The sequence below is a fragment of the Orycteropus afer genome, unplaced genomic scaffold (genome assembly GCF_000298275.1).
Source record: "Orycteropus afer afer isolate SDZICR_OR568_19922 unplaced genomic scaffold, OryAfe1.0 scaffold00107, whole genome shotgun sequence".
In the NCBI taxonomy this organism is placed as follows: Eukaryota; Metazoa; Chordata; class Mammalia; order Tubulidentata; family Orycteropodidae; genus Orycteropus; species Orycteropus afer.
This window is the reverse complement of record NW_006921694.1, coordinates 2,599,992-2,619,661: the sequence shown is the minus strand read 5'-3', so window position 1 is coordinate 2,619,661 and position 19,670 is coordinate 2,599,992. Positions and strand designations below refer to the sequence as shown.

At 37.9% G+C, this 19,670-nt stretch overlaps 1 protein-coding gene across 1 annotated transcript in view; it reads left to right on the top strand.

Moving 5' to 3' along the window:
• The window catches only part of AP3B1 (adaptor related protein complex 3 subunit beta 1), a 452,161-nt gene that overhangs the window by 261,146 nt on the left and 171,345 nt on the right, over nucleotides 1-19,670 (top strand). The window contains exons 14-15 of the mRNA XM_007943446.1: nucleotides 5,167-5,276; nucleotides 13,561-13,737. Of these exons, the coding sequence (XP_007941637.1) occupies nucleotides 5,167-5,276; nucleotides 13,561-13,737 (287 nt within the window). The remainder of the gene's footprint in view (nucleotides 1-5,166; nucleotides 5,277-13,560; nucleotides 13,738-19,670) is intronic.

Sequence of the window (19,670 nt, the reverse complement as noted above, 5' to 3'; positions counted from 1 at the left end):
CTTGCTGAAAGTGAGGATGACTTGAGGCACTTACTGATGAAGATTGAAGAACACAGTCTGCAGTATGGATTACATCTCAATATAAAGAAGACAAAAATCCACACAACTAAACCAATAAGCAGCATCATGATAAATGGAGTAAAGATTGAGGTTGTCAAAGAATTCACATTGCTTGGTTCTACAATCGAGGCCAGTGGAAGCAGCAGTCAGGACATTAGATGATGTGTTGCACTGGGCAGGTTGGCAAAGGAGCTCTTTCAAGTGCTGAAGGGCAAGGATGTCTCCTTGAGGACTAAGGTGCACCTGACACAGGCCATGATATTTTCAGTCACCTCATATGCATGTGAAAGCTGGACAATGAATAAGGAAGACCGAAGAAGAGTTGATGCTTTTAGTTGTGGTGCTGGCAAAGAATGCTGAAGGTACCACGGACTGCCAAAAGAACTAACAAATCTGTCTTGGCGGAAGTACAGCCGAGATGCTCCTTGGAAGCAAGGATGGCCAGACTTCGTCTCACCTACTTTGGTCATGTTGTCAGAGTGGACCATTCCCTTGAGAAGTATGTCATGCTAATAAGGTGGAGGGTCTATGAAGGAGGGGAAGGCCTTCGATGAGATGGATTGACAGTGGGCTCAAGTATAGCAAAGATCATGGAGCTGGCGCACAATCAGGTGGTGTTTTGTTCTGCTGTGCATGGGGTCACTGTGAGTTGGAAATGACTCGATGGCACCTAACAACAACAACAACTAAATTATTCAGGTTCTAGTTGTATAATTATTAGCTCATAATTCTTGATTCATTATATCTCATATGTGCTATACCTTTGTAGTTTGGAAATCAGGCTCATAAAAGCAGAGATGTTAAAGAAATAAAGAGAAACTTTATATTAAAATCAATACATTAAAGAAAGTAGTAGTATTTTTGAGTTTAAATGGCTGGTCCTAACAACAGAGACCTTTTCTATTAAACTATATGCTTTTTTTTTTTTTTACACTACAATTTACCCCAATGCAACAGTTCCCCTCCCAGTTCCTCTTGATACTTACCTCTTCCCTGTGTCCATCCCACCATGTACTCCTGCCCCCTAAGCTGTCTCCCTGTGCATAAACAGCCTTTCTTTCTCCCATGACTGTTCTCTCCAAGGAGTGTATCTACCTCAGGTTAATATTCAGCTCATATGCCTATCTTTTGTTTGGTTGGAAGCCTCAGGTGTCGGTTCAATTCCAGACCTGAAGGTCAGCTAGGGGCCATAGTCTCAGTGGTTCCACCAGGCTGTATCAGACCAGCAAACCTGGTCCTCTTTTTTTTCCCCCCAAATGATTCTGAGTTTTGTTCCACATTGTTCTCCCTCTCTCTCCAGGATCTCCTACATAGATCCCCCTCTGAGTGGTTGACAATGGTAGCCAGGCACCATCTAGTTCTGGTCTCATAGTCATATAGGCTGTGGATCTCATGGTGTACCAGTCTCTAGGACTAATTGTTTCCATGAATCTTTGGTTTTCTTCATTCTTATTTGCTCTCGACGAGGAGAGACCCATCCTTGCATCTAAATGGCTGCTTGCAAGCTTTTAAGATCCCAGTCGCTACTTGCCAAATTAGGAGGTAGAACAATGTTTTGTGTAGTATGTTATGCCAATTAAGTTTGATGTCCCCTGCAACTATGGTCCCAAGCCCACCAGTTCAACTACTTGGTCCCTCTGGGTAGCTGGCTGTGACCAAGAAGTGACTTCAACCTTGTCCCTTGTCAGCTCTACTATACACCTGGGAATTCTTACAGATTATACAAATACACTTACAGAACCACTGTCTGCCAACCCTATACATGGTCTTGGGTACACTCCCTGCTTCATAGACATACCTAATAGTTCAGCCTGTCCACTCATCTGTCTACCCATCTAGCCACCCAAATACCCATGTTTGCCTTCACTGACAACACAGTGCAAAAGGGTTCATCTTTGTTGTCTGTACTTCCCATGTACCTCTCTATGTCTGCTTTTAAATCTGCTTTTAAGGATAGACATTGTGGATGTGGTAGTTCAGTTTGTGTGTCAACTTGACTGGGCCTGGTTGAGTGGCTGGGCAGCTGGTGGTAGTTAATCCCCATGAGGAGACTGGCAATCAACTCCATGGTGAAATCTACCACAAGCAGCTGGGTAGCTGCCTTAGGGAATGTGGTCTGCTTCCTGTATTTAAGCCAAAACCTTGGGAATGGTCTCTAGCCTATGGCATTCTTGGACCCTGCTTGTTGCCGTGTCTTTGCTCAGCAGCCTGCCATGCTCTGCCGACCTTGGTGCTTACAATGGACTTAAATTAATGGCCTGCCTTGTGGTTTGGTAACATCGGGACTATGCCTTTTTACTTGTCAACCTTGGGGGCTTCACAGCCTCAGCAGCCAGCAGCTGTCTGAGTGAAGAAATAAATGCCTTGCCTCTAGCTCCAGTGGGCCGGGAGCAGGAGGCAGAGCTGGACCCCGAGGTAGAGGGGCTTTCACCCAGCCCCTAGAGCCTGGCACTTTGAACTTGGACTTAAAGCCTCCAAATTGTAAGACTAAACTCCTGTTTGTTAAGGCCATCCCATTTGTGGTATATTTCTTGTCAGAGCGGCACTAGGTAACCAGAACAGTGGAAGAGGCCCTTCTTTTCTTAAAATCTGTAAGATCTTTTGAGACTGAGAATTTGTGATTCTTTGATTCTTAGATGAAATGAATGCATCTTCTTCCGATACTGTGTCTTAAAACTTCAGGGATCACATTCAGACTCCATTGTCTTTGTTGTTGTTATGTGCTGTCGAGTTGTCTCCGACTCATAGCGACCCCTCCTTGGGTTTCCGAGTCAGTATCACTATGGAAGTAGATTGCCTAATCTCCTTCCAAGGAGTGGCTGGTGGATTTGAACAGCCAGCCTTCTGGTTAGCAGGCAAATGCCTTAGGCACTATGCCACGAGAGCTACCCCATTGTCTTTAGACATATTTAACATACTCCTCTTTGAACTGTAGGTTTTCATTTTCTTTTGTTTTTATGTTGATGGCTCCTTTCTTGGCATGGGAAAGACCTTTGTAAGAAGACTTGACACTCTTCCTACAACAGTCCAATATCACTAAAATTAAGTTGATGAATAAATTTCCTGAATACTTTTAGGGGACATCTACATTTAAATTGATAGTGACTTTGGATCATTTAATTTTCTAAAGTAATTTATTTTAAATAACATATTAGAAAAATTTCTTGTCTGAATAACCTTATTACCACCTATTATAAACTGACAAAAAATAGGTCTCAAATGATTGGGCCAGAGGACTTTTAAGATTTTTTTTTAAATACATATGTAATTCAGTAAACATTTATTGAGGACTTGAAGCAGTGGAGATAATCAACAAATTCGGAATAGATGAGTAAGATATTTATTCAGCCTACAAAATGTTCATGCCCTCACAGAGTACTTGGGTCTAATGGGGGAGACAGTCCTATAGAACAGGTGTAGTCTAGTCTTCTCATATTGGCCACTTACTCTCTTGCCTGCTTTTTGCATAAAAGCAGAACCGGAATACCTGTGTTTGAATACTAATGTTATCGTGAGTAAATTATTTCAACTCCCTGTCCTCCAGATTTTTCATTTTTCCAGTGGGGATGATACTAGGGTATACTTTCTAGAGTGAGGACCATTAAGTTTTGTTGACAATAGGGAGGAAGCTAGGAAGCGTTCAGAACGTGGGGCCATTTTCTGCTTTTGATGGAGTAGCACCATAGTGCTGAGGTCTTTGGAAACTAGGAGTAGCAAGGTGAAAGGAAAAGGAGGATGGAATTACCTGAAGGAAATGAGAAGGCACCTGCAGTATGCAGAATAGTAACCCCTCCCCCAAAGATATTTAATAATGTTTACATAAGGAAAGGTGCTCAGGCTACATGTATTATATTTCTCTACAAGTGCCACCAGAAAATGTAACTGTGGACCAGTGATTTACCCCTTTAATGTGTTGACTCAATCCGAGAGTCCCAATTAGAGGCTCTGCATCCTGCAGCCACTCCCAGTACCAGTTACTGTATCTGTTAGAGCCCTGGGAAGAAACAGGTGGCACACTCAAAAGGGGTGATTGAGGAGAATTTACTTAACAAAGGGGCTATTTATAAGGCATGTGCAGGATTAGCAACAAGGTATGCTGAAACATTCTGAGACTAGCAAGAGTGGGAAACTCTGAATCTAGGATCCTACCATGTCTAGGATTGAAAGGTATGTTGGTGAGGGGTGGGAGCAGTTTCCAGATACTGCAGGAGAGAGGTCCTGGCAGGAACTGAGGCCACAAGCACTGCCACAGAGGCCTGGCCGGGAGGGGGAATAGCAACAACAACAAAAAACTGTTATCTAGGTTCCAGTTCTTATCAACCCTCTAGAGGAGAGTAAACTGCCTCATAGTGTTTCCAGGGCTGTAAATCTTTACAGTAGATTGCCACATCTTTCTACTGCAGAGTGGCTACTGGGTTTAAACCACCAACCTTTCAGTTGTCAGCCAAGCACTTAATTGCTGCAGGGCTTCTTGGCAGGGAGGGATCCAGGATAATAAATAATCTCTCCTTCTTCCTCCTGTTACCCTACTGGTGCTTCCTGTTGGCTAAACTCAACCAGAAGCCAAGGCAAGTGACTGTAGTTGAGAAGTACACAGAGAAAAAGTAGAGAGTAGATATATAAGTCAAATGGAGACAATCCAACTCACAATCCCAGATCTTTCTGGCTCTTTCTACATACTCTTTCTATGGTAACACCTTTTCTGTGAGTAGTAAAGATTATACTACTCACTTAAAAAACCTAAAATATTGTTTAGATTGTAGATATTTGATTTCTTCTATGTAATTGATAGAGATCAAAGAGCAGTGTTTGTGAGCTCCAATTAAAACTAAAGGTACTTATACATTATGGTGACCAGCATAATCTAACTTTGCTTTGCAAAAAGATTAAAAAAGTGCTGCCAGAAGCTGGGAGACAGCAGCAGAGGTGAGAAGTTAAAATACATTCTTCTACTTGAGGTGCATATTCACCCCACAAAAATTGATAATGCACCAATTTTTTAAGGCGTGTAGAATGTTTTGCTAATTTAAGTTTACATTTTCTGAAGCATGTTGTATTTGACTTAAAATACATGTATTTAATATGAATAATTTCTGCCTTTTTCAGAAATAGTTGTTGCTGAAAGTGTGGTTGTTATTAAGAAATTACTGCAAATGCAACCTGCACAACATGGTGAAATCATTAAGCATATGGCCAAACTCTTGGATAGTATTACTGTGAGTATCAATTGATAGGCTTGCTGAATTGAACTGAATTTTGCTCAGTAAATTATAGTTTTGTTAAAATAAATGAGTATCCTAAAGTATAGTGGTTAGAGAGCTGAACTGTCTGGTTTCAAATCCAGCCTCTGAGATTTTGCAGTATTACAGAAGGGACTTAGAGATGTAGAGAAGGATATAATGAACCCTGCAGCATTCAATTTGGGATTGGAGATACCAGTATGAACTTCATAGGTATAAATATACAGGAGATAGATGTGTATGCGTGTGTATCTTTATCTGTATGTATGTATACACATGAATGTGTACATGTACAAAAAAACCATTTATTTTCTAGCTCTTTTGATGGGGCCAAGAAGCAATAACACTCCACTAGTTTTGAACACATCTAGTGCCTAGATTTTTTTTTTTTCCAAATTGAGATCTAATTCAATCTCATAAAATTCAGTGTTAGTATATTTATAAGATGTGCAACCATCACCCCTATGTAATTCCGGAACATTTCATAATCTCTTAAAAAAAACAAACAAACCCTTATCCTTCGCTGTCACTCCTCATTCTCCCCTCAGTCCAGCCCTTGGCAACCACTAACCTACTTTCTGTCCCTATGGATTTGCCTATTACGGGCATTTCCTATCAGTATAATCCTACAATATGTGTATTTTTGTGTCTGAGTTGTTTCACTTAGCATAATGTTTTCAGGATTCATCTGTGTGGTAGTATGTATCCTTTCTATGCTAGATCTTGTTTCTTAAATACCGTTCTCTACGAAAAGGAACCAGAGCTCCTTAGAGAAATGGCTAAGGAGCAAGGAAAGGACAAAATGAGCTTGCAATGTCTTGTTGGGCTAAAAGATTAAGGAATGGCTCACAGAATGGTAAACGCATGTCAAAGAGACACAAGAGCCAGGTTGAAAGGGTTCCCACTGGCCAATTTGAGGAAAATAATAGTAAAAAGAACTGATGAGTCTATATTGGAATGAATAGGATAAGAAAGGAAAGCTCTTTCTTACAAACTAATAAATGGAGAAGGAATGATGGAATTAGAAAATCACCATTTTCCAACTATAAAAATAATAATTGATTCAGGCAAGAGTTATTAACAAATGCTAAACTTCCAGTAAGATGGAGGAATAGGCAGAGAAGCGACACAGACCCTCTTCAACAAAGAAAAGAAAAACCGATTGACAGAGATACAGAAGATAATCCTGGAGCCCTGAGCTTTGACAGGAACTATACAGAAGTGGATTAGGCACCAACTAGGGAGCTCTGGTAGCATAGTGGCTAAGGCGCTTGCCTGCTAACCAGACGGCTGGCGGTTCAAACCCACCAGCCACTCCTCGGAAGGAAGGTTGGGCAATCCTACTTCCATAGTGATACTGCCTCGGAAACCCAAGGAGGGGTCGCTATGATTCGGGGCCGACTCAATGGCACATAACAACAACAACAACAAAGTGGAAAAACCTGAACTAAAACAGTGAGTACAGAGACAGTCAGAGCTGTGGACTATCAGCTACTCTGATGGGACCAACAGCCTGAATATTTCCAAGTGGTGTTGGGATCTGAGAAGTGACCTAAAGATCAACCTGGTCACCAAGGGCTGCAGGGATGACTGTACTGGTGGCCTATGACTAGGAAGGAAAACAGCAAGGAGGGAGACTGTGTGTATGAGCTGTTGACTTTATGCTATCTGGAGGGTGCAGCCATTTTGATTGTTTACACGTGGCAGCCAAAATTGGATATTTAAAATGACCAAGGGAACAGCCATTTTGAATGTTTACAGGCAGCGGCCATTTTGGATATTTAAAGTGACCGAGGGCCCAGACATTTTGAATCTTTACTAGTGGCAACCATTTTGGATTTTAAAGGGACAGCATTCTCATTCAGATTCCAGGAACCTAAGAATAGGCTCTGTTTGCAAAGGTTAGCAGGGATGTAGGAGAGGCTGACAACAGGAAAGGAGCCAGGTGGTGAGTGTATAAGTGCTGCCCACTAGTGAATAGAGGAGCACAGTACCCTGCTTGTGTAGATAACATACAAACAAAACAAAGAAAATGAAAATTGTGGGCAAGTCACTCCAACATACGATCACCAATTAAATATAAACACAAATACGTCACAAGTCCTCGGAGACAACAGAACATCACAGTCCACACAAAGAAGCAAGATAAAGCAGGAGAAATAAGGGACCAGGATATAAACCCAAAACACATCCCCAAGGATGACGCAGCATTGGAACTTCCTGATGAGGAATTCAAAAGAATTATATTTAAGTATCTTCAACGAATTGAGAAGACTGATCAAGGAAAACAGAGAAAACATTAGAACAATTTCCAAAGACAATGTTGTTGTTGTTATGTGCCATAGAGTCGACTCTGTAACTACCCTTCCTGGGTTTCCGAGGTTGTATCACTACAGAAATAGATTGCCCAACCTTCCTTCCGAGGAGTGGCTGGTGGGTTTGAACCGCCAGCCTTCTGGTTAGCAGTCAAGTGCCTTAGGCACTGTGCTACAAGAAAAAAATGACAAACTAAATGAAAAATTAGAAATGATACAAAATCTACACACAGAAATCCAGAAGATTAATACTCAATTCTCAGAAATAGGTAAGACATTGAATGGACGAAGGAATGGAATTGAATGAATCAATGGAAGACAGAAATAGGGAGATTGAAGGCAAATGCCTGAACACTTCTTTGGAAAGGGATCAGTCAGGTAAAAGATCAAAACAGAATGAAGAAAGCCTAAGGTTCATGTGGGATACCATCAAAAGGAATAACCTATGTGTAATCGGAATTCCAGAACAGGAAGATAAAAATAAAACCACAGAGAAAATTGTCGAACATTTGTTGGAAGAGAATTTTCCTGGTATGATAAAAGACAAGAATATATCTATTCAAGAAGTCCAAAGAACCACAAACAGGATAGACCCCAAAGGAAATCATCCAGACGTATCATCATCCAACTTAACAAAACCAAAGACAAAGAGAGAATCATGAGCGTAGCATGGCAAAATGAAAAGTTAACTACAAGGGTCAACCAGTAAGACTAAGCTCGGATTTCTCACCAGAAACCATGCAGGTAAGAAGACAATGGGATGGTATATATAAAATACTGAAAGAGAAAAATTTCCAACCAAGAATTATGTACCCAGCAAAATTGTCCCTCAGATATGATGGTGAAATTAGGACATTTCCAGAGATGCAGAAATTAAGGGAATTTGTTAAAACCAGACCAACCTTACAAGAGATGCTAAAGGGAGTCCTTTGGACAGAGAAGCAACAACAGCAAACAACAGCTGACAATTAACACACATGGTGATATAACCCAGAAACCACCCCAGCTATGAAAGTGTCCAAAGTAAATAAGCCTACAAGATTGTAAACAGGGAACCAGAGACATCAGTTGACAAATGAGGACAACAACAAACCAAAAAGAGGAAAAAATTGTGTCTTTACAGAACTTCTAAATGGTAGGGAAGGCAAGACAACTGCAAGATAGAACGGACTTTTCTAAACTTGAGAAAAAACTGTAAATTACAGGGAAACTTAAAGAAAAATTATAAAACTTCACATCAAAAAAGAAGACCAGCATAAATAGTTAGCAAATGCTAGAACAATAGCAATGAAGGAAGTGATAACACGATTCATAAACAAAATGAGCTCAGCATAGAAAATTATATGGAACAAAGAAATCGACCCTACATAAAAGCACATAACAAAAATGACAGCAACAAATTTGTATTTGCCGATAATTACATATCTGTCAAGGGACTTATCTCTGAGATTTATACTGGAAGAAAGATGACCAAACTATGGTACATACACATAATGGAATGCTATGCAGCACTAAAGAATAATGTAGAGTCTGCCAAACACCGCATAATATGGATGAACTTGGAGGACGTTATGCTGAGTGAAATAAATCAATCACCAAAGGACAAATACAGAATTAGTTTGTTGTTGTGGGAGGTCAAGGGAAGGTTTATATATGGAGGGAACTTTCTTTGTTGGTTGCCAGGGGTGGTGGGGGAGCAGAGGGGAACACTGCAAAAAAAAAAAAAAAAAAATGCATTGACCTATGTCACTTTAGTTTTGTGTATTTCCCTGTACATAAATTATATTTCAATAAAATGCATTAAAAATGCTAAAACTAGTGGGTGAAAATTTAAGGAGTAAGAAGATATTTATACAGTCTCAAAATGTATCCTTGTAATATACTTCTTGTTAAATGCTTTTAATTAATTTCAGAATTTTATTTTCTTGTGTATATCTTCTTAATATCCCTTTTCCTACCTTCTTATTTTCGAACTTTATCTTTCTACTTAAAACCAAAAAGCAAACTCATTGCCAATGCATCGATTCCAACTCATAGCGACCACCATTGTGTTTCCAGGGCTGTAAATCTTTATGGAAGTAGATTGTTCCATCTTCCTTCCACAGAGTGGCTGTTGACGTTCTTTCTAGTTAGCAACCAAATGCCTTGGTGACAGTGCCACCAGAGCTCCTTATCTTTCTACCTAAGGAGTTTTGATTATAAATGGCTAGCTTTTATTTTCACTCAATTTGAAAGTGTATGTTTTAATGAGAAGTCAGATAGATCATTTATATGTAGGATTGGACATACTTGATTTTATTGCTCCCATCCTATTTTACATTGCCAACCAAAATGCATCAAGTGCTTAAAAACAGTGCTTGGCATATAGTAAGAGCTCAATAGATGTTAGGTATGTAATTGTAGGGTTTTTTTTAAAGCAAGTACAGATTTTATCATATTCAAGACTTTGTTTCCTTTGGTTATTGAGCAGGTGGCAATATTGAAAATATGAAAACTAAAATTTGAATTTATTCTGCCTCTTGAATTCATTCAAATTGAATAGATTTATGTCAATAGTACACTCAACTTCTATGTTCTGATCGTGAATATTTGATCTTTTGGAGTATCCTTCATTTTTAGTAAATGTTACTTTTGAAGCACAGTTCTTCCAGAATAAAATGAATCCTACCTGAGGATTGTAAAAGGACGCTTGAAAGATGTGTAAAGACTACTGAGCAACACTGAAATAGACTTTATGTAGTCCTTGCCCAGGTGCCTCACTGAATGGCTGCCGTTTCACAAGTTATCTACTCTAATCCTGTCACCCCAACTTAATTCAGGCTTACATTTTAAAGTATATTGAATCCAGATACAGAAATTGGTTCTAATTTGTTGTTTGTATGCAGTTTGCTTAGATATCTACTGATTTTGCTTTTGTCAAATTTAAATAAATAAAATTGATGTTTTCTTTGGATTTACTTTAGACCGTTGCATTGTGCAGTAGACCAGTGTTAAAGCACAATAGGTTTTAAATTGAACTGCTTACAGAGTGGTCTGTAAAATCTTTCTAGATGTCTTTCTATAACTGCTGTGGTTGGCTAGGAATCATTGTTTGTTTTTGCAGGCAAGTTAATGGGTGGAAACTGCCTTCTATTTGAAAAGTGCACTTAACTACTTGCTCAAGGCATTTAGAATAAAGAATCAAGCAAAGTCATTCACAATCCAGTTTGTCTTTGAAAATATTGAAAAACAGAGGTTCTTTTTGAAAGAATTACATGTGTGGCTCTGAATGTATGTGTATGCATTAGTTTGGTTTTCATTTGTGGTTCCTATTTTCTCAGTGGTTGAAAAGACCATGAACAATAAGTGACTAATTTTCTTACTCACAATTTTTTTCAGTTACTTCAAACATTTGAAAGTAAAGGCCATAGACTCATAATATCAAATGAGAGCCCTCTAACTTCATTGGGAGGGGGAGAGAGGACTGGAATTTGAAAATCTTACAATTCTGATTCCAGCTAAATTCTCACAAACATTGCGTTAGTCAGTTTCCTAAGCCTTTTAATAAAATACTGCCATCAAAAGTTTAATATAAATGTATTGATATTGATATTATTCATTGTGGGAAAGTTTTCTAAGTTGTTTTGGTATTTACTTGGGAATTTTATTACCTCGGTTCTTGAACTCTGAATAATAATTGCTCCTGCCACTACTTTGAGATTTTCATTGTAAGCATTAGAATTTATTAATTTTAAATTTTTGTTCAAAGAGTTATACTATAAATGTTGTGTATATTGTGAATTTTAGAGTATTTAAGTATTGCTGTTTTTACCTTAATGTATTCAGAAATATAAACCATCTCTTAACACCTTATTTCTTTTTGAGATTGTCTTTTTAAAACAGAGAAGATTATGTGTTTCCAGAAGAAAATCACTTAGAGTGGGATAATAGACTGTGTTCTGTCCTGGAATTTTAATTTTTATACTAGCAATATATAATAAAATATTTAAGAAAAATAAATCTAGCATAACTGGAATCTGAAGTTGCCCATATATTCTTATTTAGAAGTACTTTTCATTATGGCAGGCAACTTGAACTGCTCCATACTGGAAAATTTAATGTACCACTCAATTACTGCTCTTTAGTCCAATTTAAAATAATAGATTAGGAGTAAGGTCTTAATGCAGTGTAACCTTTGGAACATTAGAAATAACCTCTTTCTTTCTAGAAATGAGTATACAGTAAGGATATCAGTTTTATTGTACTGCATGAATAGATTTGTAATACCATTTAAGCCTCTTTTTTTTTTGGTATTGCATAAGTATACTGATTTCTTGTCTCAAGTTATTCTAAATATTAAGTTAAAAGTGATACTGTTCTCATAGTATTTTAAAATATATAATTTTTTTATTTTAAAGATTTTTTTGATGACTTCGTTCTGATTCTGATGAAAGGGCCAATTTAGTAATGTCTTAATATTTTTATGTTATTTCATAAATTAGGTGTTTTGAAAGAATTTGAGATGGTAGATATTGTGATACAATTTTAGCTATGAAATAATCCTTATTCTCACTGTCTTCTTTAACAGTCAATACTATGTATAGAGCCGTGAAAATTGGAATTGGAAAAGGACTTTATAAAAAGATTGTTATATTTTCTTGTTACGTTATCCTTTAATGAAAGCCATTGGCTTTTTTATTATAAAAAGCTAATTTTGTATAGTAGGTGAAAATGCTCACAGAAAGTAATTTACATACCACCTCAAATTCTTTTTGTAAAAAGGAATTATATAAATAAGCAAATAGTAATACAACTAATTTGCATACTCTAAAATGTTAGTCTTAATGGTATTGATGGAAAGTTTCCAATTTGTAGTTAAGCAGTGATTTTTTTTTAAGACAAATTATATTGAAATGTACTTTTAAAAGAATTATAAGGCCAAAATGCAATATTGGACAAATTTATTTAGACCAGGATGCATGATTTTATAAGACCTTGATGATCTTATCATTTGGATGTTTCCACTGCTATAGATAGAAATACTTAGGGGACAATAGCAGGTTTAATTTGGAATCATATAGTCTTTAATGGATCTGTTCCTTTTTCTGTGTTATCCATGGATTCTCAAAACATGGTTTGTAGACCACCTGTCTCAGGAGTCATCTATGATGCTTATTAAATAGTTTTCCTGGGCCCAACCACAATGATGTGTTTTTCTTTTTAAGTCACTTGTTTAAGGATCCCTGGTGGCACAGTGGTTAAGTACTTGGTTGCTAACTGAAAGGTCAGCAGTTTGAAACTACCAATGTCTCCACAGTAGAAAAGACCTAGTGATCTGTTCCTGTAAAGAGTATAGCCTAGGAAACCCTTTAGGGCAGCTCTGCTCTGTCATCCAGGGTTACTGTGAGTCGGAATCAACTTGGCAGTATACCACATCTGCAAAACTACTTTGTTGAAGCTGACACCTGCAGTTTTAGTAAGAACCCTAGATAATTTTCATGGACATCAGGGTATAAGAACTAGTGCTTTAGAACACAAGTCAGCCAACTGTTTCTGTAAGTTGCAGATAATAAATATTTTCAACTTTATAGACCAAATGGTCTCTGTTACAGCTATTGTAGCACATAAACAGCCATAATATATAAACAAATAGGTGTGCTAACCACATTTGGCCCAACGAAGGTCATGTTTGGCCTGCTTGCAAAAGTTTGTCCACCTCCAAAAGAATATCTAGATTCTAGATCAATAGCTTTTCTCTTGAATCTTTTCCAGGGTGTTAACTCTAAAATCAGTATTACTGAGATTTCCTGTGTATTTATTTTTTGATAACTAAAGAAAACCTGTAATTATAAGACCATTTCTAGGATATACATTAAGCTGTGCAATTGTTAAAATGTTTTCTATGTTAATATTAAGGACGCTGTTGTTCTCTTACTCGTAACTGTATAATTGGCTTCTCATTTTAGGTTCCTGTGGCTCGAGCAAGTATTCTGTGGCTAATTGGAGAAAATTGTGAACGAGTTCCTAAAATTGCCCCTGATGTTTTGAGGAAGATGGCTAAAAGCTTTACTAATGAAGATGATCTGGTAAAATTGCAGATTTTAAATCTGGGAGCAAAATTATATTTAACCAACTCCAAACAGGTAAGAGGCCAATCCAGAATCTACCTATTTGATACGTACTTTCCTCTTTACTCTGATCAAGCATCAAAAGTTTGTTCATTCATCATACCGTTCATTCAGCGATTACAGGGTGGCTGTTTGTTCCATGTTCTATGTTAGGTGGTATGATACAAAGAGAGGACATGTTCTCTGTATAAATTAGGGACTTTTTCATATATCTTAATTGCTGTTTTCCTTGAGTAGAAGACTTAACTTGATTAGTGAGATTGGAGAAGGATTCTTCCTCCTTTTGAGCTAGGCCTCGTAACAGGCTTTATGCTCCATGACCTATCTATAATTTTCCCTTTCTTTCTGACTTTCACTTTACCTCTATGGTTTCCCCCTCTAGTTTCTTCTCTGCCACTCTCTTTGTCCTCCTTCTTTCCTAAAGCTCTCTCTGCCTGGATATCTTTCTGACACCACTGTTCCTTCACTGCCCCCACCCCAGTCTGATGTCTTTCTGTCTGTTATTCTTTACTTCTCCCATCTCTGTTTCTCTCTCTTTTTTGTATTTGTGTGTGTGTCTCTGTGCCACTCTCTCTCTCTCTCTGCCAGCAGGCAACACTCATCTCTAGTAAGCTGATGTTTGCCATTCCAAATCTTCAGGTGGACTTTTCAAATTCATGTCTACTTCGTCATTGCCTTCATCCCTAGTTAGATATGAGTTGTATTTTTATTTATTGTAGCTTTTGCTAATATGTGTATAAGACTTATGGCCAGATAATTGCAAATATTTGAATATATTCTCCTGGTTTAATTTTCATCTTTACGTTTTAAGTCATCTTTGAAGGGAGCCAGTTAATTATTTTCAAATGTCTTGTAGGTTCCTTCATGCAATGAGTTAACTTTTAGAAAAACTGAGTAAGAGAAGACAAGAAATCTGTTTGCTATTGAGTTTCTTACTTATTGATAAAAATGCTATTTTTTAACCTAAAACTCCTGTGATTATTAAAACTACATGATGTTGTGAAAGTCAATAGAATACCTAGAATATTATGATTGTTAAGTGCTCGGCTGTTAACCGAAAGGCCAGTGGTTCAAATCCACAAGTTGCTCTACAGGAGATCTGCTTCTGTAAAGATTACAGCCCAGGGAACCCTAAGGGGCAGTTCTGCGCTGCCCGACAGGGTTGCTATGAGTTGAAATCGACTTGATGGCACACAACAAGTCTGAAAGTTATGTTTTAAAAAACTAAACAAAGGTCTGTCTTTGGCCTTCTATATAGCTGCAAGTAACCAATAATGAAATGTAGTATACTTTGTTTACAAATTATGAAGTGTATTTCATATTTCTTTATTCAGTGAATTTGAAGACAACGTAATTTGTACTCAGATATTTTTTTCTTCAGCTGTGTTATTAACTGAAATGGTGGAGCTCAGCTTCTGGAATGTTACCTTTAGATACATGAAACACTTTAGAATGGGAGTTTTAGATAAATAAAATAGACTTCACTAGCAGTTGGTAAAAACACAATTTTTTTTAATGTCACAAATTTTAGGTGTTATCTTCATATAGTTCATTGTTTTCAAATGACAAAACACAAAAATAGATGAATGAAGGTGTCCTGTAGGATTGAACTTTGTTTTCCACTTTCTTTCTTTTTTCTTTTTTAACAGACTTTATTATTTTGTTTTTATTTTTAAATTTTAATTGTGATTTGGGTGAAAGTTTACAGAGCAAATTGACTTTCCATACAGCAGTTCACATATACTTTGTCTCATGACATTGACTGCAGTTTCCCACAATGCTACAGCTCCCCTCCCACTTCTTCCCCATAGTTACTTCTTGCCTGAGTCCTTCCCTTCCGTGCACTTCTGCCCCCTGGGCAATCTCCCTGTGCATACACAGCCCTTCTATTCTCCCATGATTGATCTCTGCAAGGAGTGTATCTATCTTACTGTAAATGTTCACCTCATATACCTGTCTTTTGTTTGGTTGGAAGCCACAGGAGTGGGTTTAGTTCCAGACCTAAAGGGCAGCTAGGGGCCATAGTCACAGAGGTTCCACCAGGCTCTAACAGACCAACAAACCTGGCTTTTTCTTTTCTTTTTTTTAATGATTTTGAGTTTCTTTCCACATTGTTCTCCCACTCTATCCAAGATATTCTACATTGATCCCCCTCCGAGTGGTTGACAGTGGTAGCTGGGTACCATCTAGTTCTTCTGGTCTCATAGTCGTATAGGCTGCAGATTGCATGTTGTACCAGCTGCTTGGACTAATTGTTTTCAAGCATCTTTGATTTTCTTTCTTCTCTGCTCTGGATGAGGAGAGACCCGTCCTTGCATCTAGATGGCCACTTGCAAGCTTTTAAGATCCCGGTCATGCAGGCAAACATTTTAAAGCCACTATTATAACTATACAGAGCTCTGGTAGCGTAGTGCGTAAGGCACTTGACTGCTAACCAGAAGGCTGGCAGTTCAAACCCACTAGCCACTCCTTGGAAGGAAGATGGGGCAATCTACTTCCATAGTGATACTGCCTTGGAAACTCAAGGAGGGGTCGCTATGAGTCGGGTCTGACTCAACGGCACATAACAACAACAATAACAAATTATAACTATAAGGAGCTCTGGTGGTGTAATGCCTAAGGCATTTGACTGCTAACTAGAAGGTTGGCAGTCCAAATTCACCAGCCACTCCACAGAAGGAAGATGGAGTGATTTACTTCCATAAAGATTTACCGCCTTGGAAACCCAGTGGCGGTCACTATAAGTCAGAATTGACTCAATGGCAGTGGGTTTGGTTTATTATAACTATAAAGGAGCTATGGTGATATAGTGGGCAAGGCATTTAGCTGCTAACCACAAGGCCACTGGTTCAAACCCACCAGCTGTTTCACAGGAGGATGATTGAGGGAATCTACTTCCATAAAGATTTACAGCCTTGGAAACCCAGTGGGGGTCACTATGAGTCAGAACTGCCTTGATGGCAATGGGTTATTATAACTATAGTCAGTATATAAAGGAATATATACTTTAAAATGAATGAAAAGATAAAATCTCAGTAGAGAAATACAAATGATAAAAAAGAATCAAATAGATGTTCTCGTACTGGAAAAGACATTAGTTGAAATACAAGTCAACATCTTGTCTATCTTGAATATTATATATTCTTTCTTAACATTTTAATATTTTCCCTTTTTAGTATTGTGAAAATTTCAGAACACTTAATTGTACTCATGAGGAACCTGTTCATAGACCAGGAGGCTGTCGTTCAAACAGAACAAGGGGACACTGCATGGTTTAAAATCAGGAAGGGAGTGCATCATGGTTGTATCCTTTCACCATGCTTATTCAATCTGTATGCTGAACAAATAATCTGATAAGCTGGAGTATATGAAGAAGAACGTGGCATCATTATTGGAGGAAGTCTCATTAACAACTTGTGAGAGATGACAAAATTCTTCTGGCTGGAAGTGAGGATGACTTGAAGCACTTACTGATGAAAATTAAAGACTACAGTCTGAAGTATGGATTATACCTCAATATAAAGAAAATAAAAATCCTCACAACTGGACCAATAAGTAGTATCATGATAAATGGAGAAAAGATTGAAGTTGTCAAAGACTTCATTTTACTTGGTTATACGTCCCACACCAATAGAAGCAGCAGTCAAGGCATCACATGATGTATTGCATTGCGCAGATCTGCTTCAAAAGATTTCTTTTAAGTGTTGAGAAGCAAAGATGTCTCCTTGAAGACTAAGGTGTGTCTGACACAGACCATGGTATTTTCAGTTTCAGTTGCCTCTTATACATGTGAGAGCTAGACAGTGAATAAGGAAGAATGAAGAAGAGTTGATGCTTTTGAGTTGTGGTGTTGGCAAAGAATACTGAAAGTACCATGGACTGCTAAAAAGAACTAACAAATCTGTCCTGGAAGAAGTGCAGCCGGATTGTTCCTTGGAAGCGAGAATGGCCAGGCTTCATCTCACTTACTTTGGTCATGTTGTCAGAAATGACCATTTCCTGGAGCAAGGTACCATGCTTAGTAAAGTGGAAGGTCAACAAAAAAGGGGAAGACCCTTAAAAAGATGGATTGATACAGTGGCTGCAACGATGGGCTGAGATTTAGCAAGGATCGTGAGGCTGGCACAGGATCAGACAGTGTTTTGTTCTGTTGTACATAGGGATCACCTATGAGTTGGAGATGACTCGATGTCACCTAAAAATAGCAACAACATTGGGATAGGAGATTACTTCATATAGTTTTAAAAAAATAAAATGAAGTGTGTTACATTAAGACTCTTAAGGTGAACTTCTGTAAGCTAAACTTTTTAACTCTGTGTTCTTTCAGATGGCAGTGTGTTTAGAAAGCAATTTTTAATGGGTCATGTCTGATGACTACCATAGAACTCTTTGATGCTAATTACTGGGAGACAGGGAATGACTCAGAGTGCAGGCTTTAAATTGCCTGGCTTCAAATCGTATTTGCCACTAGTATTACTAGTTATGTTATTTTGTACAAATTATATAATCCATGCAAAGCCTGGGTTCATCATCTATAAAAGGGGAATTATAATAATACAGTTCTGCTATATAATGTATACCTTCCTAAAAATCATTGTGCTACACAAAACTGCACAATGAAAGCCACAGGGATTATTGGAAAAGTGAAATTGAGGCACACAACACATGAAAATTTGATCAGTGACAGATGAAAATCAAAAGAGAAACTTGGTGAAAATATTAGCAGAATTTTACAAGTACTAAATCATTAAATAAATATTACAATGAACACAGATCTTTACCTTGAAAAGGACCTATGATTTGCTTGTGGAAATGGGCATTGGAAAGGTTGCAGCTTGTGATTTATTAAGTGGTAGGAGGGTTATTCTTAAATTGGGTGAAAAGTTGCAACACTAAGTGTGGATGGGCATGATCCGTAACACGTGGTAGTCTGAGGTTGATGCTTGAGGTATGCACTACTGTACATTTCTTGTACTCTTAAGCAACCCATTCAGCATAGTGCAGTGTTCTGCCTTCACCTACTAATTCTCACAGATAAAATCCTGCCTAAGCAAACACAAAATGTACATTATGCTCAGATTTTTCCCTAGTATATCAATTGAATTGGAACAAATGCATGTTTTCAAAACAAATATTATAGTAGAACTGCCTGTAACCACCTCACAGAGTTGTTATGAGAACTAAACGGGACAATCCATGTTCAATTTCTAGAGTTCCTGGCACATAGTAAGAGCTTAGTCTGTGTTAGTTACCTGCTTCTATTGTATCTCTCGTTTGTACTGGTAACTATCTACTGGATTTTTCTTGGGGAATATGATCATTTTCAGTAAAGGAACTAGTCCAGTTACTGAGAATCTCTACTTTCGCTAGGAAAAACACTCCATTTGGGTTTTCCTACTGAGAAAAGGATGCCGAAATACTTCTTTTAGTAGTTAAAGAAGAAAAAAAAGTTGGATATAGATACCAAGAGTAGTCTAACGAGGGGAGCATTTTCACCATCATATGGGGACAGAAGGCCAAGGATTTTAAAACCAGTTAAGTTTATGAATCTGTAGACTTGTTAACATGTAGTATATTGATTTACCTTGACTTCCTTAAAATAACCTACTAAAGTTTGACTCAGAAAGCTAAGATTTGTCTAAGCTGATTAATAAAACAAAACTCACTGGTATCAAGTTGATTCCGACTCATAGTGCTCCCCATGGGGTTTCCAAGCCTGTAAATCTTTATGGAAAGAGATTGTCCCATCTTTGTTCTGTAGAGCAGCTGGTGGGTTTGAACCACTGATCTTTTGGTTAGCAGCCCAGTGCATTAACCACAGTGCCACCACAGCTCCTAAAATATGTTTTTTTGTTTTTTTTTTAATTAGGATTTGGGTGAAGATTTAGAGAGTAAATTCACTTTTCATACAGCAGTTCACATATACTTTGTCTCATGTCATTGACCAA